Genomic DNA, 23,905 nt, shown 5'->3' with positions numbered 1-23,905 from the left:
CATTTCGGTGAAGAACCAAATTTCAGCATTTCTATCCCTTGAACACAGCTGCTAAATCTAAAAATAAATAAATATATGGTATATCTTTGTCAATTAGGCAGATTTGGAAGTTATATGATTATACGGTCACTGTTTTGTTTTGTTTAAATTGAGATAAAAACTGAACTGAACAAGCTCTGTAGAAATGAGAGCAGAAAGTTTTGCTGTACTGTTTAATCAGACTTGTGGTATGTTAATGTTTCTCTGGAAACACACAAAGACAATCTCACTTTAATATTAAAGGCAAACTATGTGATCTTTTATTGGTATGTGTTGTCACTTCACCAGGTACCACTACACCATCTCTAGATTATTGATATTCTTTTAGGATAAGTAGCTGCAGAGGCTAATATACATCTTATATACAGGAGAACAGAGAGCATTAAAAATTAAAGATATATTACAAAGAAGACATGAAAGTGAAGAAACACAAAAGGAGATAAGTAAGAAACCAGTAAGTCCAGTGCCAGCAGCAATTGATTTCAGACACTGCCTAACTCATTGATCAGCAGATGTTGTGCTGTCACTCTTCTTCCAGTGCTGTCTTGAGGATCTCTGCTCTTCTTGATTTTGCTGCCTCTTCAAACTTGCCAATTGCCTGGTTACAGGATTTGATCTGGAAGTGGAGGAAATAAACTCTGAATCAGAAATAATAAGGTCTCCGCCTCCCAGTAACTTACTAATGTTTTGTTAAGCAATTAATCAGATAAGTTTGTAAAACAAAAACAACATTAGTGGTTTACTTTTATCAGACAATTGATTTAATTGTATTTTGTATGTCAGTAATTTGAAAGTTGGGGTCCTGTGAAAAACATACAATGATGTTCTTGTGTCTCTCCTTCTGTAATTTGAAGAATTCCTCCACAGTAAGCTCTTCTACTGTTTTTGTCAAGGCAATAAAGTGGCAGGATGGTGAATGTGATTTGTGCTCCTTCCTGCAACAAATCAGAGAAGGGGGATTTAACTTCAATGGGGAGACAAACCTTTGAAGGATTATGTGCAATTATATACACACACATTTATACAGAAAGAATAAACACTGCAGTGGAGATATGCATGTGAATAACACATGCATAGCAACATATCAAATGTCCACTGTTGCCCTGATGTAACCATGTTTTTTCCAATGCAATTTTGCTTACTGAAAAAAACAACAAAAACAATAAACCTTTAACAATAGCAACAATTTCACAGTAACTCAAGTAGTATCATTTAAACCATCGTGACAATAAAGCAAGTGCACTTTATGGATAGAGTATGCCTGAAGTGTTGGGGTGTCAGTTGCGAAAACTGTAAAATCATAACCCAAAATCAAGAAAAGTATTTTTGACTTTAGGCAACAAATGACATGGTGGAAAACTACACTGGGAATAGGATAGTTGTAACCACACATACATACATCAAATAAAAGATGCCTAAAATGGGATATGGTCTCTTTGCCAGTGTTACACCAATTTGTTGTTATATCCACATCTCCTTTACAATATTCAAACACTCAGTGCTCTTTTCACCTTATGTGCATATACCTGTATATACTCCTCTTTACATCTTATTTTTTCAGTTTGTTTGTATGATTTGTTATCCTATTCTTTCCTATTCTCCTAGTCTTTTTTATTCTAATATATATTCTATACATATATTGTGGTTGTTGCTATGCCATGCCATTTCTTAGGAGAAGTAAAGAAACAAATAAACAAAAAAAAGAATACTATTAAGATGACTAATAATATTAGATTTCTACTGACAATTGTGCCCCATGAGCCTAGTAATGTAGTTATCTTACTCTGGGTCATCCTCTGGCTCCCAGCCCTCCAGCTCTTTGAAGCAGAAGAAACACATGGCGACATCTGGGCTGTTTTCTGTAGGCGTGTGAATAAAGCCAGCTTTGGCCATCTGTGTAGAGGAAAAAAAAAAAAAAAACAACAACGTTGGAAATGAACAACTTCCTAATCCCATAAATATTATATAACCAAGTAAAAAGTTTCATAAATTAAAAAACCAGCGGGTTGTCTGATTGCTAAGTCTGAACAAGATGAATAACCATCTATGAACCGACAATCCGTTACCCTCTTTATGTCAGATAAACAAACCCCTGAAGATGACATATTGGATTCTAATTAATTTTCTCTGCTGTATAATAAATATCATCAAAATCACCATAAATTAAGTCTGTTTGGATTTAGAAACTGGCATTAAAACAAACCTAACGGAAGTTGTCACATTGGGCCTAGTCTCGTTGTTCAGTTTATATTCATACACAGATATAAGTTGCCCAACATGTTCACAAAATATGCCGGAAACCATCATCCACCACAGCTACTCCTTATGCAGACAGCTTAGAATTTTCAAGCAGAATCATTTTAGTTACTATTATAGTATGTCTGACACCCAACCCAAGATAAATTTTAAAAAAGTTGAAACGTCAAAAAATAATTAAATAAATGTATACCAACTATTGCAACAGCAAATAATTGTTAACCATGTGTAAAATAAACATTGTCCCTCAAACCCTAACAATCCCGAAGAAAATCATATTTGGCTACCTTTGACACAAGTGTTAAAGATAACAATTAAAGATGAGGAGAACGTCAATCTACAGTGACTGTAACAATGTATAGTTTTTGTAGTTATTTCACATTTTTATTTTGCTTTATTTAACGTTTACTTTATTACCACCGTAATGTAAGTAATGTTAGCTAAACCAAAACAAAACAAGATCATAAGTAAGCTAAATACATGTTGTTCTCCATTCTAACCATTTACTTAGCTTTGGGATAATGTGGTTCGTCTGTCAAACATGTTTTTAAAACTAAAACGACCATGCTAAACCGCGATTACGGTAAATTTCATGTAAACAAAACTGCGGTTTTCCTGCTCTGAAGCCAAATTAAATTTCGCTAACTATGTTAGCGTTAGCTGCAGAATGGCAGGGTGTCGCTGACCGTAAGCAATTCAACGGTTTACACTGTTCACTCACGTTCTCCGGTGTACACTTGCAGTCTTCGTCGAATGGCCACCCATCGAAGCTTTTTATTCTGTTTTCATAAAAATACATTCTGGTATCCTCCTCATTTAACGGGTCCATTTTATTCACCGTTAAGTCGTGTACTAAACAGTTGAAGCCACCGAGCCAAAAATCCTTTTCAAATTTGAGGAACGTTCCAACGTCGACTGTGATTGGCTTGACGTATGACACGTCATTGCGTAACATCTACGTTGTGAATGAATAATTACATTGAAACGACACAGTTTCGCTACCTAGTGTTCTTCAGTGAACGGACTAAATATCAAGGAAATACAGCCAAACTACAGCAATTCTAATTATAATTAAAGGAATACGAATCACATCCTCTACTGTCACCAATGACAATTTAGACTGAGCGGAGGATGAATTTTGTGTCCCAAACTCACATCCGTCACCAAGCCTCAGACCTCCGTTTATTATGGGTAATGTAGTTCTTGGCGCTTATTGGCTCAGAACCCGAAGCGCGGAACTTGGTAGGATTCTACGTTCTCTGTTGACAACGGGTGCAGAGTTGGATCGTGTAGTTTGGTCACACATTTTCAAAGTTTAAATCCCTCACCCTGCTAACAGTAACACCGTTCAAAACGTTACAAGTGTAGTAAGTCGTTCGGCTTCTTCCTCTGTGTTGTGATTATGGAGGGACGATGTGCAGTTGAGATTTGGACAGAGTTTGGATTTTCAGGGACACCATTCACCACAAAGCTGAAGACTGGTTTGGGGACAGATGTTTTCCTCTGCACTGGCAGCGACGAGGTCTACGTATTCAATACTGAAGAGAGGAAATTCACGGCAAGTAATCTATCAGACACTGAATAGGCATCCTGGTTACATATAAAAGGTCCACTAAGAACTGATCATGTAGTGAAAATAACTGGTTTATATATTTTCTGTTGTTTGTTGTAGGCTTTCCTCAAATTCCCTGGACCTGTGAGTGACCTGATTGAGATTCATGATAAACAACTTCTTTATGTGTCCTGTAGGAATGGCGTTTACTGTGTCAACTTACCATTTATGCTGTCCAGGTATTAACTTTGAATCCACCTTTTCAGTATTCACAGTAATTGTTCTAGTTCATGAATGGTCTGTTATACACTGTTATACAGCTAATATGACCCTTCATCTGTCCAGGATCCAAAGCTCCTCCAGTCCAGCTGAACTGAAAATTTCGTCAGAATGTCTTGTTGTTGGAGAAGAAGGAGCATTATCATTGCTCCTTATTGGCTCAGTACTCCTGATCCTTTCCTACAGAGATGCATCCTGGCTGTTGAGTCTCTACAAAACACCAAAAGAAACACAGTCAAGCATCTATAAGAAGCTCAGTTCGTTTAGTCTGCCACTGGTGTCAGGTGTTGTAAATGGAGACAGCAAATTAAAGACAGGCGTAAGAAGAAGGCCTGTGCTAATATGTGTCCATTCTGGTCATACAACCTCACCACCTTTGTCTTCCACTTCCTCAGCAGAGGCAACCTTAACTGCCAGCCACTTCCATCTTGAGCCTGTACTTTTCAAACTACTTTTTGGTATCGATACTGCCCTCATCAACTCACCAGTTGTCCTTTGTGGCCTGCCTGACGGACGCTTATGCTTCCTTCCTCTGCGCCTCCCTGGATCACAGCTCAGATTCCTGCATAACCTTGAGCAGCCTATAGTATTTGTTGGAGCATCTGTTACCATGGAAACAGATCCAGGACATGCACAGTGTTTAGTGGTAGTGGGTGAACTAGGGAGAGTTGTGCTCATCAGAAAAAATAAGGGAGGGCCAGAGGCAGGGTGTAGTGCAGCTGGTTTTACTGATGGCTGCCTTCCGGGGCCTGTAGTGTGCAGCTGTGTGGATAAAAAACATCTTTACTACAGTACTGGTTCAGACCTGTTGGTACTGGATCTAACAAAGGGACCATCTGAGAGTGAAGTCCAAGAAAGAGATGAGGAGACATCTCTAAAGTTAGCTGCTGCCCTTCAAAGCCCCACCAGTTTAAATGTGTGTAGAATCATTGATTTGGCTGAACCTACACATAGCACTACAGGTGAGCAGACCTTGCATCAAGTAGTGTTTACTTTCCAGGGGCCAATCACAGTATCCTTGTAGCAGCCATTGCTTTCAGTTCTTGTATAGTTGTACTGTACAAATATAAACTTGCAAATGCTGGACAATAGTTGCAAACATTCAATCCGAGTGGATTTATTTTAGGTTTTTTGACACTGATGGACAGAAAAGACTTTTTAATTTAAAGTGAAATTATACCTGTACAGAGTGATGTTTTTGACCAGGTTACTGGTTTGGCAGTAAGTAGGCCTTTTACAGGCCTTTCAAGTGTATTTATACTGAACACATCGACTGCACTCGGGTGATTTCCATTTAACCAACTGTGTGACTTCTAAAACCATCTGGCTGCACCAAAGATGACTCCTGTGATTAGTCACTTTAAAGACTCAAGCATGTTGCTCTCTGGTGGTATATAAATACTGCTCAAAACAAAGAACACATTCTGGCCAGCATACTGATTCACCAGTGACTGTACCTTCCAGACACTGGTGTATTTAAACTACATTTCTTTGAACACATTTACTACAGTTCGGTAATCTCCATTTAACTAATTGTGTAACTTTAGAAACCAATTGCCTGCACTAGGAATGATTTAAGTGATTTACATTAAATTGTGTGAATCTTTATGCAATCCACATGGGAAAATATATATTTTTTTGTTTTTAATATCTTCTTGAACTAAGTTACTTAATTTGAAAATGTGCACAACTTGCCACTTGTTCCAACTAACACTCCTAAGACTAAACTTTTTCCCCCCAACATTGCTCTTTTTTTATGTGCAAGGTGAAATTCAGCTACTGGGACTGTCAGTCAGAGGACAGCTCCAGAGGATTACATTACCATTGGGAAGAGAGGATGCAAGATTGTCTGAGCTGCCTTCTACACAGATGGGTCGTAATGTCAAGGACCTCCTGTCTGCTATTGGGGATGTTTGTGAAAGGTACACTCCGTTTCATTCTATTGTTATCCTTAATATAAGACAATACATAGAAATCAAAACACAGAGGAGATTTATCAGATTAATCCTCCTTTCTATTGACATAAATGCAATTTCTTTTTTCTTGCTCTCCTTTAGAGCATCAGTGCTGAAAACTTCCATCAAATCCAAAAATCAAATCCTGAGGCACCTGAATCAAGTGCTCAACATTAGCTTCCTGCTGACAGCCAGTACAAATAATGAAGAGCATCTTTCCGTCCAGGAGAAGCCAATCAGATGTCATGCCATGGCCAGATGGAGTAGACTGCTTCAGAAAGACTCATTAAGCCTAACATGTGTCCTGGATAATTCAAGTCCTTATGTTCTGGAACAAGGCTGGACACTGAGCATTACTGTTTTTCCTCTGTCCTATTCTCTCAGCGCAGGGGGGGAAAGCTCCTCCACAAGTTTCTCATTCCCACTCCATAATTTCCATCCAGGGGAAACATTAGAAGTATCACTGCCCCTGGCAGCTGGAGGTGGCACATCCTTCCCCATGACGGTCAACTGCTCACTCATCTTCTCGCTCAAAAATGTCCTGGGAGAGGAGGAGTTGGTGGGCTTTACTGGCCTGCAGAGTAATTGCATCAGTTTGCCATTGAACACACTCGTTGTGGACTGGTTGCATGCCCTGCAGGTGAACAGTCCCACAGCCTCCCGTAAAAACACCACCTCTCAATCAGATGTCAAAACAGATGCCATCCGAGCCTTTCTGAGGTCACATCAGATTAGGTATAGTGCAGGAGGAGAGAGTGTGATAAATCAAGAGAAGGAGCAGTATTCTGCAAGTGTTTGGGTGTCATCAGAGTTACTGAAGGATACGCTGAAGTTGAAAAGCTCAGACGTGGATCAACCAGGCTCAAAGTCTGTCCATCAAAGTATCTGCATTTGTCTACTGGACTGGCTGTTTTCTGAAGGTCACGGAGGAGTGAAGACTGGATACCAAGAAGACAAATTTGCCCTTAGCAGCTCAGTGGTCTGTGCTCAAGGTCCAGAAGGAGAAACAGTTAAACTGACTGTGAAGAAGGTAACTAATGAGCTAATATTGTATTGAAACGATACAATTAATGCTGTATAATTTGAATACAACAGAAAAGTGAAGATGGCTGCTTTGGTCTCTAGGCTAATGTTGGGGAACAGAGCCTGGCAAAGGAGGAACCTCTGGCCACAGTAGAGGTGCGGGTTGAGAGCACATCTTTAGCAGCAGTGTGTGGACTGCACCATGCTGTGCTAAGCAGGGTACAGGTAATCTGTACACACTCTGTTTCATTTGCAAAGTTTGAGGCTTTCATGTTATTCTTGAGACACACATAGCTCATATCTTTAAGAGTTACGAAACTAAATGTTGAATATATTGCGTAATTTTGGTGGTCCATCTTCACTTAAAGGACTAGAAGTTCACACCTCTTGTTTTCCAAGTCTAGGATACTTGATATCGTAGACGTTTTCAACATTTTTGTGTTATTTCAATAACTTCTTGTTAATTTGATCTTTGAAAGCTTTAGCTATAAAACACAATTTGTTTTTCACTTAGCACAGTTCCCCTGGACCATCCAAGAAAAAGTCTTATTTGTCTTATTTGAAACACCTCCTGTTCCTCGACACAGACGCTGTTGCAGAGAGCTCCTGAGAGGGCAGCTTGCACAAAGAGGGTCCAGAATTTAGGTTTAAGACAGGCGCTGCAGCGTGCTGAGGTAAGACTTACAGATACTTCATTCTGGTTATTCAACCATATCAATGAAAATTAGCCTTGAAATGTCCATTGCAAATACAAAGCCCAAAGCCAAAGCACATGTAATTCCATTTATAGTGATATGAAAAGAAGAAGTTAGTGAAACTCATTTGTTTGGGGAAGCTGTCATGAGCAGCTGGCTGGTATAGTAAATATCTTATCCAAAAATGTGTTTAGTTTTCCGTTGGTTGAGTTATTGATACAATCACTAATTATTTCAGCCTGTGTGTGAACATGTTGTTTTCTCCTTCCACTTTTTTACCTCCTCTTATGTCAGCGCTTGTTGCAGCAGATCCAACAAAGACGAATCTCAGAGGCCTTTGGTGTGGGCGTGTCCACAGGGCAGATGACCCTGTCTCTTCTCAGTGTTTACAGAGAACTCAGAGACAATCCTCTCCCTATTATTTAACTTCTTTCCACTCATTTGGGCTTCTCAGCTACCCTTTAGTAACCTGCCTTTGCAGCTGTGAGAGAAAAATGATGTCCATAATAAATGCTATTGTATATATATTTATACCACTGTAAATGATAGTGACAGATTTATATTTTACACAAGGAAAATTTTGTGCATTGATTTTTTTTTCTGCTGCATCAGAAGGTAATTATTTGATTCTAAACATGGAAGAAAATGCACAGTCAAGCTTTTTGTCTCAATATGGTGAGCTGCTCATATCTTACCGCACATAAAATAAAATAAAACATGAGCAAAGCTAAGTTTACCAAGACTTTAACTTGGATGTGTTTGGCCATTTGTTCATTAAAAACAGGAGCAGAGATATTTAATTGTAGTCTCTTGTTATCAAACATTATTATACTTTTACACTAGTTTTGTTATTTTAGATGTGGTTTCTTTTATTGCTACACATGTGACACCATGTGCACAATTATCATTTTGGGAAAGCAGCAAATCTAAATATTTGCCATATTTGCACTTAAAGGTACTGTATCAAATCAACGGATTTCGGCTTGTACCTTCAGGGGTGTGTTTTGCACGTTGTATTGACCTGAGATATAACAGATAGCATGAGATAGGTTGCTTTCCACAGCAACCCTCCCATTTTATCTGGGTTTGGGACCAGCACCTCTGGCTGGGATTCCAGCACGAAATTAAAACTCTACTGCTCCAGGTGAGGATCGAACTCACAACCTCGGCATTCCTCTGCAGGTTACTGTCTTATAAGTACCGCGCGCTAACCGATTGCGCCACTGGAGCTCACATTGGACAGGTCAACCTAGTGAGTTCAGGTTCTCCACAGTGGCTCATTTGTCCGCATGTTGATTTGGCCGGATGTTCTTTCTGACGCAACCCTCACCAATTTCTACCGGGCTTGGGACGGGACTGAACAGCTGGGGATGGGGATGGGCTGTTAGGTGCTTCAGTGTCTTTCCCAGAAACACTTCGATATGTGGTCGGGAAGACCTCCGACACTCTACTAACTGAGCCACTGCCTTCCCACAGAGTAAAGGACATAAACGGTGGAAAAAGAGGCCGATTGGCAAGTCCTGCTAGATCCATCACTATCCAGTTAACTTTTAGGTTGTAGCAGTGATAACTATGATTGGTGCCATTTAAAGTCTTACACAGCTTGGAAAATGCAACCCCACCTTCATCAGAATGCGTATTTTGTCTTGTTCACTGAGTGGTTCCAAAGTGTATAGGTGGAATGATGTAATGTCTTTTTCATACCCCTGATTAAGGTCTATCGAAACGTTTTCAATCAATAAATATTGCAATCCAAGCGAGACTGTACAGTTTTCTTTTTTCATTTAGACAGTGGAAGGCTGTCTTCACCCAAGGCGCCTGTCAGACACTCAGACGAGACCTCACTCACGCTTTAATGAATGAAAAAATTAAATCTGAAACCGGCAAAATGGTGGAACTTAAAATAAATAAATTCAATAAAAAAAATGAAATAAAATAAAAAAAATGAAAATATTTTAATAACAAGAAGAAAGGGGTTTATGATTATTTTTTTAAATCAATAATTTAATAAAAAACAATTCAAAGAAATAATGAATGTTCCATTTTAATTTAAAAACTTTTCATGATCTTATTTATGGTTTGATAATGTTTTTTTTAGCTTTTCATGTACAACCTTTTTCTTTCAAATTGACAAAACATATTAGCCCCTATTTGAGTCCATAGTGTTAAACTATACATATTTTCTAACCGGGTGAAGGCTTTAAGCATTTCTGTTTAAACACAAACCTTCTTGCTGCTATCTCCTGTGCCATCTGTATCTGATTTTCTTAAACAAAAACCGTCATGTTCTGAACCCTTTGTACTTTTTAAATGCCATAAGGCATAAGAGAAGTGACAAAGAATGACTTTGCTGTTGCCTGCTTGCTCTTGGATGGTCAAGTGAAGACAGGTGGGGTTTTTTTATTGGGAGAACATGGGCATGGTAATAACACAGCATAAAATAAGAAACCAATACAAAACTTGGATGACAGTTGATGTGTGATTTGCCATGGTGGCCGCTCCTGCTTGTACCATGGTAAAAAACACCAAAACTGCTCTTCCTACAGCATTAAAATACCTGTAATCTGAACCACACCTCGTTTTATAGTGAGAAATGGGCAAATTCCTTAAAACATATCTTCAATGTGTAACTAGTTGCTTTGTTGTACCATGGCTGAAACACTTCCTGTTTATAATCATTTAGTTCTCTGCTGAAGAGCAGTGGCAGTAATGTAGAGCCTCGGTGAGTTTATCTTCCAGTAACTGGCTTAAGCAGCAAACCAGGTAAACAGCAACTACAACAGTTGAGAAACTCGTAGAACAACCAGACTTTCATCAATGCCACAGCTGCTTTAAGTCACAGAAACAAGGCCTGCTCATGTCAAGCTCCAAGCTGTGTAAGCTGCTTATCTCCAAATGTCCGCAGCTGTGACACATCCTGACTCTACTGTGCGGCTCATTCGTGGCAGGTGAGCAGCGAACATTTGTTAAACCAGACAAAGACGGAACGAACAAGGAAATCTCCTCTCTTCTCAAACGGTAGTTTTTCTAACACAGTCCTTAACAAAGAATAAAAATTAGTTTAAAAAATGATGACGGTGGACCCTAAAGCAGGAATAAATGACCACTGCAGATGATGAAGATTAGATGATGATGAAGAAGAAGTAAAAACTCTTGAGCAATAGTTATTTTCACAGTCTTTAACACAAATTAAATTTGACCACAGTTGACACAAACGTTTTTGTTCTTACAGGAGGCAGGGATTCAGCTCAAACAGCTGTTTGTGCTCATTAATACAACACAATTGGCGCATAATTTGTGGTTTGTGGTGAATAGCATCAATGATGGAATAGACAAGTGCTGTAAAAATTTTTAAATAGAAGTAATTGTACCTAATTACTTCCATTTTATGCCACATTCTACTTCCCTATAAATTACTAAGAAAATATTTTACTTTGTATTAGAAATATTTGACATCTGTTCCTTTTTCAATTGTACTTCTCCAATGCTTCTTCAAAATTATGCTTCTCTAATGGTAGAATGTTAGCTGTAACATGTGTTATAACATGTCCTTTGTTTTTGATACTTTTCCATACTTTGCTTCTAATAACCCTATATCTACGCAAAATCCGAATGCAGGATTTTTACTTGCATTCGAGTGTTGTTACACTGATGTACTGCAAAGTAAAAAAGTCTTAACACTACACCACTACTGGCAGATGGTGTGATGTTAGTTCACTATTGTTCTAAGGCACAGGTGCTCACCTTTTTTTAGCTTGGGACTTCTTAAAGTGAGGCAGCATAAGGGAAAATACTGTCACTTTATTTATCTTTTGTTACACAAGTTTGGCCTTGATTTGAAAAATGAATCAAAAACAGGATACGACTGATTTTTTTTTTTATCCTCACATAAGAATTTTAGAAAAAGATACATTTTAGACAAACCTAAACAAAGTGTACTTCAGATATGCACCTACTTCCACATGCAGGTTAAAATGATCTTGAATGTACTGGAAAGTTGTACCTAGTTACTGTTTACAGGTACTTCTTTACTGTGTTGCCTTGCTGTGACTAATGTAATAACTGTAAGAGGTCAAAAAAAGTGATAAATAGAGAGAGGAAACACTAGAAAGGGAAAGTGAACCGCATGCTTGTTTTTACACATGTGAAACATTACTAAGGAAACTACATATCTTTATTTATTTTATTTGAGACTCTAAAGTGCTAATGTTCAGTCACACTAACAAAACATCCCTTGGCTAATTTTCCATAAGCATAACCCGGTCCTCTTTCTCTGGCCTACATATATCAATGTGTGAGCTCTCTATTGAAAGGTCTTTGCAGTAGGAAGACTGAAAAATGTGTAAAGAAATGCCACTACGTTTATGTTTACAGTAAATACTAATACTAAAGTGATGATCAGTGGCAGATCACCTCAAAAAAATGCACCAGAGTTAGGCCTATTAGCCTAAACCATAAGTTGATGGAATTAATATTCCCACAGAGCTGAGCTGCTCAGACTGAGTCCGTCTGCCTTCAGTGTGCCTCCCTGGTCTCCACGCAGGTAATTCCCATTCTTAGCACGGATGGCTAGGCGGCCGTGCTCCAGGAGCTCCACAGTCAAATCCTCAGGGACCTCGCCGTCAGAGCACACCAGCCCGGCATTGTTCACGTACCAGAACTGGCCATCGACACCTGCAGAAATTGAGCAAACACGCAGTCAAGTCACAGTATTTCTGCTGCTGACCTGTACAATAAAAGACCAGCAAATGAGAGTTGAGCAGCCAATCTAATAAGTCTGGCTGTTTGCATGACTGGGTGAAGCCTGACCTTTAATATGGTAGGCCCCGTTACTGAATTGAAGGGTGAAAATATCATAGACTGATCTGCTGGCATCCAATGTGTTGGAGTTCTTGTGGTGGCAGATGAAGCCGTTCTCCCCTCTCAGGATCAACATAGGTCGATTGATCAGTTTCAGAGAAAGCTGCTCATCCTCACCTAAGGATAAGTGACAGCAAACAATGAAATCAAACCTAAGAAAGTAGGAGTAGAGATTTAATGGAGGAGGTCTGTGTTATGATGTATTAAGACAAAAAAGAAAAAACTAAAAAAGTCTCCTACCTATGGAGTCACTGACAGCAACCAGTTGACCGTTCTTCTTAGTGCAGATATATTTTCCATTGTTAGCTTTTAGTGCCACCTTGTGACCAAGCCACTCCACTGCAAACATGGTGTTTGCGGACCTGGAGATGGGCGTTACAAAAGAGAGAAGATGATACCTTAGTTTGAACATCCGTTCATGGAAATGTTGTGATTATATGTTGAATACTCGTGCAAGACTAATCAATGTAAAGCAGGTGGAACAAGTGGCTGTAGTTTCTGTAAAATCACTGTTAGCTTGCCCAGTTATGTCCTTTTAGTTTTAGTCACTGTAGAGATCTCTATTGATTCTATGAATTCTACTACTGGCCTAAATTATCAATTACAACATTTCCCCATGTCCCTTGACAGTGTTGCATTATTCATTAAATAAATATCTAAATATTCAGGTTTAGATTTTTTTTATCTAAGAATATTCTGTTTTGATGCATAAGAGTTCATTTTGTAAACTTACTCTGTCAAATAAACAGCAGAAGTGAAACAAACAGTTAATGATGCATTGTTTTACACTCTGCACAAATGTTGAACATTCACTCACACTTCAGTGGCAGTACTCTGGATGCCTCCATGGGACACCAGGGCCCAGTAGTTTCCTTGGCTGGTGCGGAAAGCGCACATCTTGGTTTTCTTATCAATCTCCATCTGAAACGTCTCCATGTCTGTCTCATCTTCCTGATTGGCTGCAAGACTGACTCCTGGAGGAACACAGTAAGCATATCCTGTCATTGATGCTTTAAGAGAAATCCATCAAAAATTCCCCATTTGTTTTTTTTTTGGCTTTACTTTCCCTTTAGCTAATTTATCAATGGCTTTGTGGTATCTTGCATATGTGCTTTTACCGCTGAACTGCTGAATTTTAATATTAAAACATTTTAACCCAAATCCATGACAGCAGATGGGTAATGAACTTCAGGTATCATCCTAATTTCCCATCATAGAAGAATGTAATTGTGTAACTCAGAGGCATTTTTATCAGTGCATTTAACAACTTTATCATTCACTGTATAAAGTTGATTAAGGCAGCCAGGGTTTCAGAGCATTAAAATTATTTTTACAGGAAATTATTTAACTGCATATGGTTTACAGTAACTTTGCAAATTAACATCTGCACCTGTAGACTTTGTTTCTGACGTATTTTATTACTAGCTTGATTCCCAATGGCAAGTCAAAAACGCACAGACACAGCAGCTCACTAATCAGGTTGTATTGTTATGTTTAGTTTGGCCCAGCATGAAAGAACTGGTAATTACGTCTGATCCTGGGATTTTAGGTTATTTTTAAGTAGTTCCGTCTTAAACTGCGCCCTTGATCTGATGTGCCAAGTAAGAATGTACCTTCCTCAGGGTAAATATGTTTTTACTGATTCGGCCTCTGGAAGCATTTATGGAAAACATATGAAACAAATGACATAAATACACCAGATCATCAAGAGAAAAGCAAACTGTGTAACAGACACACACGCACACACACACTCTCTCTCACACACACACATACACACAATCAAACTCAATGGCGGTTACACAAACAAAACACAGCTCTTCTATAGGAAACCAAAATAATTTTTCAGTATTTTGCTTTATAGAACAGAATTGGTGTCAAACACGTAAGAAACGTAGAAACACAAAAGCAATGAGTTCCCACCTCTCTGTTTTACAAAAGGTTCCACTGGAAAATTTTGTTACAGCTTCTTCATAATCACACATGTTTGTATTAAAGGAAACTGCTTGTCATGCGACCAAGCGACAGATTGCAGGGGCCTAAATACTAAATTAGATTATTCTCTGAATATCCCCAATATATTTTCTTAATCTTTTGACAACACTGATCTGTGTGCCTCACTCCCCTATTATCTCCCCCTGCTCTCATCTCTGGTTGTCCTTCTCCACTTTCTTCCCTTCCACCATCTCTTCCTTCGTACCCCTGACCCTCTCAACCCCCACCTCCATCACCCCACCTTCAGCCCTGCCTCTCAGCCCTATTCACAGCAGGGCTCTGATATAATCAGCTTTTGAGTGCTACCCGCCCAATCCCTCAATCCCCTCAATAAAAGAATAAACCAAAAACAGGAAAAGACTAGAGGATTTTATTGTCCACACTTAGCAGGATGCACAGATAATTACCAGCCTCTTTTTAACCGTCAGGCTAATGAAACCAACCACAGGGCAACATGCTACATAAATAATATAATCCATCTGCATTAGCTGGCTGTATTGTTTTATACACCGTAAATGACCCAAAGTGATGCAAATAACCTCACAAGGCTTAAAAAATAATGAAATTATTTTAAAAATAGTGACTCCTCAACAATTATTATAGGGCAGGTGGTTTGAAAAAGAGGTGGTTTAGAAAACAAATTACATTTAGTTCCACAAAACATTCATACATGAATTAAAAAGAAAAAAACTACAGCTTCTCTTTACTTGTGTGAATACAGAGACAAGCCGTGCTAATAGCTCTGTGATGCCAAGCAGAGCTGGTAAGTAACTAACTCAGTTTACTCAAGTGCTATACTTGAGTGAAATATTTCAGTACTTGTACTTTAATGGAGTTTAATTTCCATTTTAGGCTACATTCACTTTTACTCCACTACAATTCATAAAAGAATATTGTACTTTTACTACATTTGTCTTACAGCAAGAAGATTCTTAATGCAAAATGTAATCAACAAAAAAAATTATGTTATAAAGTTTTTTTACTCTAATTATTAAATTTGCGAGTTTTGCAAATTACAGTATATTAGTAATTTATAACTGTACATCTACCTTATAAATAACATCAAATTCAATACTTGTGAAAATACATTGTTTCCTAGAGGAGTACTTGTACTTGTAAAATGTAGAGCATGTAATTTGGTACTTCAACTTGAGTAAAGATTTGGTGTGGTACTATTCTAATAAGAGTATTTATTTGAGTAAATACTTGCACTTTTACTTGATTATTGAGTTTGTGTACTTCTACCACCTCAGATGCTAGGACAACGATGCTTTTGACTAATACTAACACCCTTACAAGTACAACAGTAACATATACATTTTTAGCAGTAATTATTTGAGTAATGTTTACCAAATTTATTTTAGCATATTAGCATTAGTTAATATCTGCCAATCTCGACTAAACACAAAGTGCAGATTGATTGAAATAGCAATAGTTTTGGAGGTATTGGGCAATATTTTTTTTTTGACTTAAAAATGCAACCTGATGATAACACTACACCATGAGGACGTGTAAGTTTGTTGACAATACATCTATAAATATTTCAGACATGTTAGTAAGGTGGTCAGTGAGTAAATGATAAATCAAGTTGACCGGCTGCCTCACTCCTTGAGCCATAGTAGTCATAAAGCATGGCTTTCTAAATGAAATATTAAAAATCTCTTTTTGAGAGTGTCCTGGATGTTTAAACAAATGTCAAACATAAAATCCACACAAATTAATAAACCTGAAAAATAAAATAATCTTACATCGTTGAATTATTTCAATACACAATACATTTCTCAACAAAATTCTCTGATTAACATAAATGGCTGAGTAAAGGACAAGAGTTGAAATGCATTATAATTTCAGACCCTAGCATTGCAAAATAAATGATGATGACTGGAAACAATTCAACAAGGATTTAATTCTGCTTAGGTAAATGAATGACTAGGATTTTGGTTCCTTTTGAAGAACATTGCTGTTTTCCTAGATTCTGTTCTGACCTTGGGTGCAAACAACAAACATGTGCTCTGTGAGCAAAAAGCATAGTTGCCAGTGTACTCACATAAATATAATGATGTGTTGTCTAAGAATGGCCGTATAAACGAAAATTTGACAATGAAGAAATCAAGAGGGGCCATTCAACTCAAGCATAAACAGTACAATGGTGTGTAAGAGCCTGACAGTTTGTAAAACAATAAATCTCAGTGCTCCATGATAGACAGTCCAATGAGTGTAATCACTGAGTAGCTACATTCTTGTGAAAATCCCACAACACAAAGATACTGTTTGCATGTTGTATGTGTGGTAAAACTATTTCTTCTTCTACTCTATATTAAGTATTAAATCTGTGATCAACTCAGTTAAGTGGTTTAGGACTACAAATAAATGCATGTAAGCTTAAATCAATTCTATCTGCATATTAAAGCAGATGCACATGCATGTGCCAATCTGAATAGCTAAACACCATTTCTTTCATAGAAGACATAGAACATTTTGTACTAGTTGTTGAGCTCTAGCAGGTTGTATATGTCAGTGAAAGTCTCATCTGTTCTCTTTTGGGGTGTTCTTCTTTAACTTGATATCTGACCACAGAAAGTGGAGGAGAGAAAGAACAGGGATGACATGCGACAAAGATGTCATGGTCACTGAGTTACCGGGACGCTTTAATCACATCTTATTCACACCTGATAAACTAGGTATCATCAGGTCTTACAACTGGTTAAATCATCATTGATCTTAAGTGCATTTGAAGCATAAATTTCTGCCTCTCCACTCGGCACCGATGCCTGGGGGCCCATCACTCTCATTCTCTCTCATTCCGACTTAATGTCATGCTTTGTCTACCTATTTCATGTGTTCATTTCACACTAATTCAACCCAGAAATGATCCGCAGACAGGGCTCAGCTGGCACCTTGCAGCTGCTATCTGATAGATGAGAGAAAAGGAGACAGAGGAAGGATGGAAGGATGGAGGAAGAGAAAGAAAGAGACCAGGGAAAAAGAGATTGGATACATTGAAATCCAAGCCAGGAATCTGAGGATATCTATAGCTGTGTTGAGGGCCATCTTTGACACACAAGATGGTCAAGCATATGAAATAAGACGTTGTCACTGTAGCTGTGACAGCCAATAAACTAAGCAGCAGAGCACAATGCACTCCCCGGAGGATCTGCACAGACACACACAGGTAGCTTCAGTAGTGCCACATTTTGGATCAGACCCCAGATCCAGCTCCACTTTCTGGTGTTGTCCTACCTGCAGCCTGCAAGTGGAGCAGATCTAGCTAATCCATCAGCGATAGATGGCTCTGACATTTATTATTAATGGTAAGCTGATGCCACTATCCCCCGTCCCTTATTTTCCTCTTTCTCCCAGTCCTTCATCCATCACAACTGCATTCGCTGTTTTGTTTTTTGTTTGTTTGTTAGTTAGTTTGTTTGTTTGTTGCAGTCCTTTCATTTTTTTTCTCTTATCTCTTCCAGAGCTGTGTGTCCCTCCATGGATGCGTTACGTTGTGCATGTGTGTGTTTGTATTTACCGTATGTGAATATGTTCCGTAATGGAAAGTATGTGTCTTTAGACTATTATCTCCTTTTCACTTTCAGGGCAAAGGACACCACTTAGCCCGGGAGAAGACGGGGAGGTATTGAGAGACATGATGACAGATCTACACATCACATACACAAACACACACTTTAGGCAATAAAGAACAGCTCTGGGCTGACAGGAAATAAATACAGAAATGCTTTGTATTAGATTGCTGCATTGCTGTGACACTTAAAAAGAGGACCTTTTGCTAATAATTTATTTGTTACATTTTTACTCACTTTGGAATAGATAGGCACCATGACTCCTCTGTACTGAACGGTTCTAATTTATGTGTAAAGGCACTTGAGATTAAGGAGAATGAAGAGCCACCTGTCTCCACACATAACTCTATTGTTTTAAAGTCCATTGAGAGTCCTCCTACACTCGTATCCTCCCTTCCCTTCTTTCCATTCTCCTCTTCTACTGTTTTAATCATCACGTCAAGGATAGGGTTCAGAGGGTTACAATGTATATTTACACAAGTATTTCAAAGTACTGGCACTAAAGTATTATCGGTTTAAGACTTTTATTACACGTTTATTGTAATAGTTGTTCCTGAAGGATCCAAATTATGAAAGTGGCTGATCTTGATGTGACAATTTTGCATTGTTGTATCTTACTGACTGTCTCTTTGACAGTCTGTATCCTTGATTTTCAGCAGCACGTATGCACTGACTGATGCCAGGGTTAGCTGGTTAGATTAGTGGGTTAGAACTGGACTTGGCAGCTCAGAAGCTATGGCCCCAGGTGAGAGGCAGCTTCGGTTTCTGAAAGCAGACCCCCCCCCCCCCTTGCCTTCCAGGAACAGGGGCAAAATTCATCAATAATTCAACATACCTTACCTCACCATTCGCCACAGCAGGACAGGATAGTTGTATGAGGGTGAGTGTGTCGGAGAAAGATAAAGCTTTTGTTTGTGCAGAACTAGTGTAAGAAGAGAAAGGAGAGACAGGGGAACCGAAAAGCATGCTGCAAGTATGTCTCTGTGTGAATGTAAATGCATGCACTGTGTATGCACTGTGCTCTATACTCTGTGTGTTCCATTCTCCAACATATTTCTCCCTGCCCTCATCCAATCAGTTTACAGTGCTCTCAGTAATTTGGTTTCTGCAGTTCCCACCACTATCCAGGAACAATGAAGCGGCGTAAGATTTCGTTACAGAATGGAAAGCTGAAGAAACTCGACCCTGCAGACAAGAATCTGCCGTCTGCTGAAGTTTGCTATGGCCAAGGATGCTGACAAGCAGTGTTGGTGTTTGCTAATCCACCAGCAATCACTTGGCATGTCCCTTTACTGTAGAGTTATTATAAGTGTGTAATCACACATGCACCCTACAGTCTACCACCACCATCACAAGAATGAAGAGTAAATACATAACACATATGGAGTATTACAGTAAAGCATGTAGGATACAAGCAGCCCAAGGGGAACAACTGTAGTGTTAAACACCATAACCCAACAAGGCCAGGGGGTAAATATGACAGCAAGTGAAAGGGGTGATTAAAGGAAAAATAGAATCTCATATTCTCAAATGTTTCCATGGTACATGCTGCATTTGTGTTTTCAGCATTCAAAGAATTCAACTTACTTATCACAAATGCTTGAATCATCAAAGCCTGTAGTTCTTCGTGAGGACATAGGAAATCTGTCATTTGATCACCTCACTCACTGGTGTGGGACCAAACACAGACAGACAGACAGTGGCAAAACCTAAATCAGATTCAGCCCTAAAACAAATGATCTCAGGTCTCACAGATGAGCTGATAGTTTCCTGTATCAGCCTCATCTATCTTGTTTTCCTGGAAAGATGCAACTATCTAATGTGATGTCGATGTATGGTGATGTGCATACTACATTACCCATGCAATTACCATGCATCCCTTATCAGCTGTCAATCATTAGAGAATAGGCCCTTAAGCATGCATATTCAAGATATTCACGAGTTAATGTCCTTCCTGTGAATTGTAGGCTCAGGCTCGGTTTTCAGGGCACGTATCTGAGCACAGTGCAGGAAATAATAAGACGCGACAACTACTACAGTTACTACTACCAGTTTCTATGCTGTATATAAGGTTGTAGTAATTGTAGTTGCTGTTGTGTGTAGGTTGATCTGTGTCAGTTAAACGCTTATGTGTGACCACCCTCAGTGACACATAAGGTCAATCTTTGTCATTTTCATCAGACTTTTCATATTCTCTTTAAGATTCTATGAAGGGGCAAATCTTGCAGCTTGTTCGTGCACACAAGAATTCAGAGCACAATCTGATGGCAACTCCTGTCTCCTGTTCATGTGTCTGTGTTGTCCTACCTTGTCTTATGGAGACATATCGACCATTAGCAGCCATCAGAACCACCTGTGGGTGACTCTCCTCTAGGTCAAACAATTCATCTTTGCCCGGCTTGGAGCAGCGTCCAGACCTCAGGGTGCCTGTTGGCCCCATGGGAGACAAGTACTTCCCCTCACAGTCTTTGAAGGCTAGTTTTCCACACTTCAGCTCCAGCGTGTAGGCTGTGGTTCTCCCACTCTGTGTCAGTAGCTTCCCATCATTGCTGAGGAAGCGGCTGTCACAGGTTTTAAGACAGTACTTTCCATTGAGGTAGGTGAGGGTCAGGAGTGCCGCCACGCCCCAGGGAATGTTCAGATCTACAGCAATCTCCCCATCTTCCATGGAGAGGTGGGCATAACGCTTGCGAGCCACAGACAGCAGATTGGCCTGTGGATGAAGAGCCAGGTGCACTGCCCACAGCTCAGCATCTGTGATTACCTGGGCAAAGCAGGACAGGTAGTCCTGAGAACCCCCAAAGAAACGGACGTGCTGCTCAGACTGTAGGGCCCAGCGCCCATCTGATTGAGCCACAATGAGGAAGCGGCAGTCTGAATTATGCCCATCTGCCTCACAGGTGACCTTGCCGTCCTTGTCAGAGGCCAAGTACCGCCCCAGGTGGCTACGCAAGTAGACTACTTGTGTATCTTGGGAGTCCTGCTCCAGTGTCCATATCTGTTTCTTCTTTAGACTTGGAGCTGATGCATTCAGCTGAGAAACAAAGAAATATTCAAACATAGACCACAAAAGGATTTTCATCCTACAACAAACCTTCATGACTCATGTGTCTGCTTAACAGAATATGGCCCTATACAACACCAACAATCATCTCACCTTTATCATACTATCATTCTGCCTTGCATTTCTGTACCTTAAAGCCAAAGGCCTCGGCAGTGAGGTAACGTCCCTCGTGATTAATTAGACCAAACTGCAACTTTAAGGGGCTGTTTCCATTAGCAGGCATCTTTACCTGTGGATTCAGAAGGGTGACAGTGCAGGGCAACAAGGGGTCAGACAAGTAAACAAAAAGGGAAAGCGTGGAGAAGAGCGGGTGAAAGATGACATCACTTGGCATTTTGAAGTGAGGAGTATGGCTAAATTTGGTGGTTTAAAATTAGGTCATGTCACAGAGAAAAATGAAATAAAAAGTCCCAAAGACAGGAAATCATTTCATTAAGGTACAGTATATAAAGCACTCCCATGACCACAAATTCCTCCCCTCGCCCCTGGCTTCATTGCACATTTTTCCATCTACAGCCTCCTAATTTACTTACTGTGGTTTTGTGGCTTCCCCTCTGCAGTTTGTGTGGCTCTAATTCCAGTTCCCAGATTTAAGAGTTTTCTTTCACCAAGCGTGCTCTTGTAATTCTTTTTCTTTTTCTTCCTCTCTTGCTGGCTCTCACGTTCTGTTCATCGGGTCTCCCAGCTCATCTCCACCACCTCCTCTCTTCTCCCTAATCAGGTTAGAGGCAGCAAAAGCTTAAGTTGACCTTGATCTCTCTTCAGTCCGGCGTCAACCCCTCTTTCCCAGTGGACTAATTTTGTTCTTGAATGCTTATCTCCCTCTCTGTAGCTGACCCTCTCTTTCTCTCTCTTCTGTTGAACAGTTTGGTCTTGTCCAGCGTCACTCCTCTTCTTGCTTGACTTGTTATTCACCCTGAAGGCTCAATCACTTGGTCCCCCCTGACTAGACTCCCCCTGTGGTTTTGTTTTTGCCTCTCCTTTGCCTACTATCTTTGGATCACATCAAATACTCTGACCCTTCTCTTCACCTTCCTTGAAGTCTAGGCCCCCTCGTTTGTCAGACACAAGTTTGATCAGTGAAGAAGAACATCCTCAGCGGCCCTGCAAATTCTGTGCTGCACTGAAAGACTTCTTCACTCTTTCCCTAAACACAAGGTGTCCATCACAACTGCACTCAGCAACAAAGGGTGCTCGCTGCTGTAATCCTAAACCTGTCTGTGTCGCTTTTTCCTCCCATCCTCTTCTTCTCTCTCTCCTCACTACCTTTCTCTAACCTGCCATGTGTATAATCCTGCCTTTCTCTACCTCTGCACTTTATTCTGAGCTCTCCACTTCGCCCCTTTCGGTGACACATAAAGACAGGTAGGTAGAAACAATGTACACACACACATACATGCACACACAAATAGTGATGGGTAACCAGAGCACTCCCCATGCCTTTGGGGCAGTTGCCTGAGTGCAGCTCTCCTTACCTGCCTATGCTGAGGGTTTAGTTACACACCTTCTCTTATTGCATGCTCTCTGGGTCAGTCCTAATGGGGAGAAGTGTCTGAGAAGCCAGGTTTCGGACTTTACATCTGAATTTGGGAGACAAGCAAAGGGACAGGAGATGGCAGGTGTTGTAATGCAACAATAGCAAGCTAATCAACATATAGGGTTTTAAATTAATATGTGTGGGGTGGCATACTGTGTGTGTGTGCATGTGTGTGTGAGTAATCAACTTTGCCAATCAGCCTATTACAAATCCTCCTTGCAGAGTAAACAGTTGTGTCTCTTCTTGAATCCATCTAATCCTCAACCCAATCATCCCAAGCTGACTAATCTACAGGCATTACCCCCCCTGCTCTTCCAACAAACACACACACATGCACACTCACACAAGCACATGCATGTGGGCACACACACACACACACAACCACACACCCACAGAAAGGTCACTCAAAGGTCTCAGGGTTCACAGTAAACACCATCTACCCAATGATTTACGTCTTCTGACCGAGACATAAATTGCAGCACTTATGTAAAAAGTGATACAAAAGATTCACACAAACACAGAAACTGAGATCAGCTGCCCTGCTTGCGCACTTAAAAATGATTCTCAGTCAGCATTTTATGTGTTATTCTATTGCTAAAGATCATATCATGTCAACAACAAACTGTCATGAAAAGATCAGTGACCTGTCTGGAGTAAATTATTACATATTAGTATTTAAAAATGTTTGCAAGAACAACGTTTACAAGTAGTTGACTCAACTCCAACATCTACCAGGACAAAGATATTTTGTTGATTGACTATTGCTGGGAAATAACATTGACTTAATTTGTCCAAATGAGTTACACTGATTAACCTAAAAAAGGTATCCCTGGTCTGCAGACAGAAAGTCCAGCACGAGTCCTTAAAGTCTGGGTGAACTCTGCAAATCCATCTTCAAAATCTATTTTATTTTAGATTTTCTGTCAACACATACAAGTCAGTTGATTTGACATCTGCCATTCAAACTCATTGCAGGGCAGACACTTTATGAAATCTGTCTGGACAAAGGCAATTGAAAAGGCCCTCAAGTGACTCCTTACACATGCTTAATGATGTGGATGAAATCACTTCACTATAA

The 23,905-nt window shown here is 39.7% G+C and overlaps 3 protein-coding genes and 1 non-coding gene across 5 annotated transcripts; 1 reads left to right on the top strand and 3 right to left on the bottom strand.

Moving 5' to 3' along the window:
* Positions 1-189: 189 nt before the first annotated feature.
* On the bottom strand, positions 190-3,265 carry birc5a (baculoviral IAP repeat containing 5a). Its single transcript, XM_067489039.1, has 4 exons — positions 3,017-3,265; positions 1,823-1,932; positions 857-974; positions 190-655 (listed from the first exon to the last, which is right to left on the bottom strand). The coding sequence occupies exons 1-4, from the start codon at positions 3,248-3,250 to the stop codon at positions 563-565; spliced, it is 555 nt and encodes a 184-aa protein (XP_067345140.1). The 5' UTR covers positions 3,251-3,265; the 3' UTR covers positions 190-562.
* Positions 3,266-3,349: 84 nt separating this feature from the next.
* On the top strand, positions 3,350-8,547 carry faap100 (FA core complex associated protein 100). 2 transcript variants are annotated; one of them, XM_067489037.1, is made up of 8 exons: positions 3,350-3,853; positions 3,968-4,086; positions 4,193-5,088; positions 5,892-6,048; positions 6,184-7,111; positions 7,207-7,329; positions 7,692-7,778; positions 7,895-8,547. In XM_067489037.1, the coding sequence occupies exons 1-8, from the start codon at positions 3,698-3,700 to the stop codon at positions 7,895-7,897; spliced, it is 2,469 nt and encodes an 822-aa protein (XP_067345138.1). In that variant the 5' UTR covers positions 3,350-3,697; the 3' UTR covers positions 7,898-8,547. The 2 variants fall into 2 exon arrangements, with proteins under 2 accessions (XP_067345138.1, XP_067345137.1); XM_067489036.1 differs by having other exon boundaries at positions 3,353-3,853; positions 8,094-8,547.
* A 388-nt stretch (positions 8,548-8,935) lies between these two features.
* Positions 8,936-9,029, bottom strand: trnai-uau (transfer RNA isoleucine (anticodon UAU)). The gene is made up of 2 exons: positions 8,992-9,029; positions 8,936-8,971 (listed from the first exon to the last, which is right to left on the bottom strand). It is a non-coding gene; the product is annotated as a tRNA-Ile (tRNA).
* A 1,706-nt stretch (positions 9,030-10,735) lies between these two features.
* fscn2b (fascin actin-bundling protein 2b, retinal) lies at positions 10,736-22,630 on the bottom strand. The gene is made up of 7 exons (XM_067489374.1): positions 21,824-22,630; positions 21,421-21,519; positions 20,534-21,260; positions 13,477-13,633; positions 12,900-13,021; positions 12,609-12,776; positions 10,736-12,473 (listed from the first exon to the last, which is right to left on the bottom strand). Exons 2-7 carry the CDS (start codon positions 21,511-21,513, stop codon positions 12,268-12,270), a joined length of 1,473 nt encoding a protein of 490 aa, XP_067345475.1. The 5' UTR covers positions 21,514-21,519; positions 21,824-22,630; the 3' UTR covers positions 10,736-12,267.
* Between the last annotated feature and the right edge of the window lie 1,275 nt (positions 22,631-23,905).

The sequence above is a fragment of the Channa argus genome, chromosome 20 (genome assembly GCF_033026475.1).
Source record: "Channa argus isolate prfri chromosome 20, Channa argus male v1.0, whole genome shotgun sequence".
NCBI lineage: Eukaryota > Metazoa > Chordata > Actinopteri > Anabantiformes > Channidae > Channa > Channa argus.
This window is presented reverse-complemented; position numbering and strand designations above follow the sequence as displayed.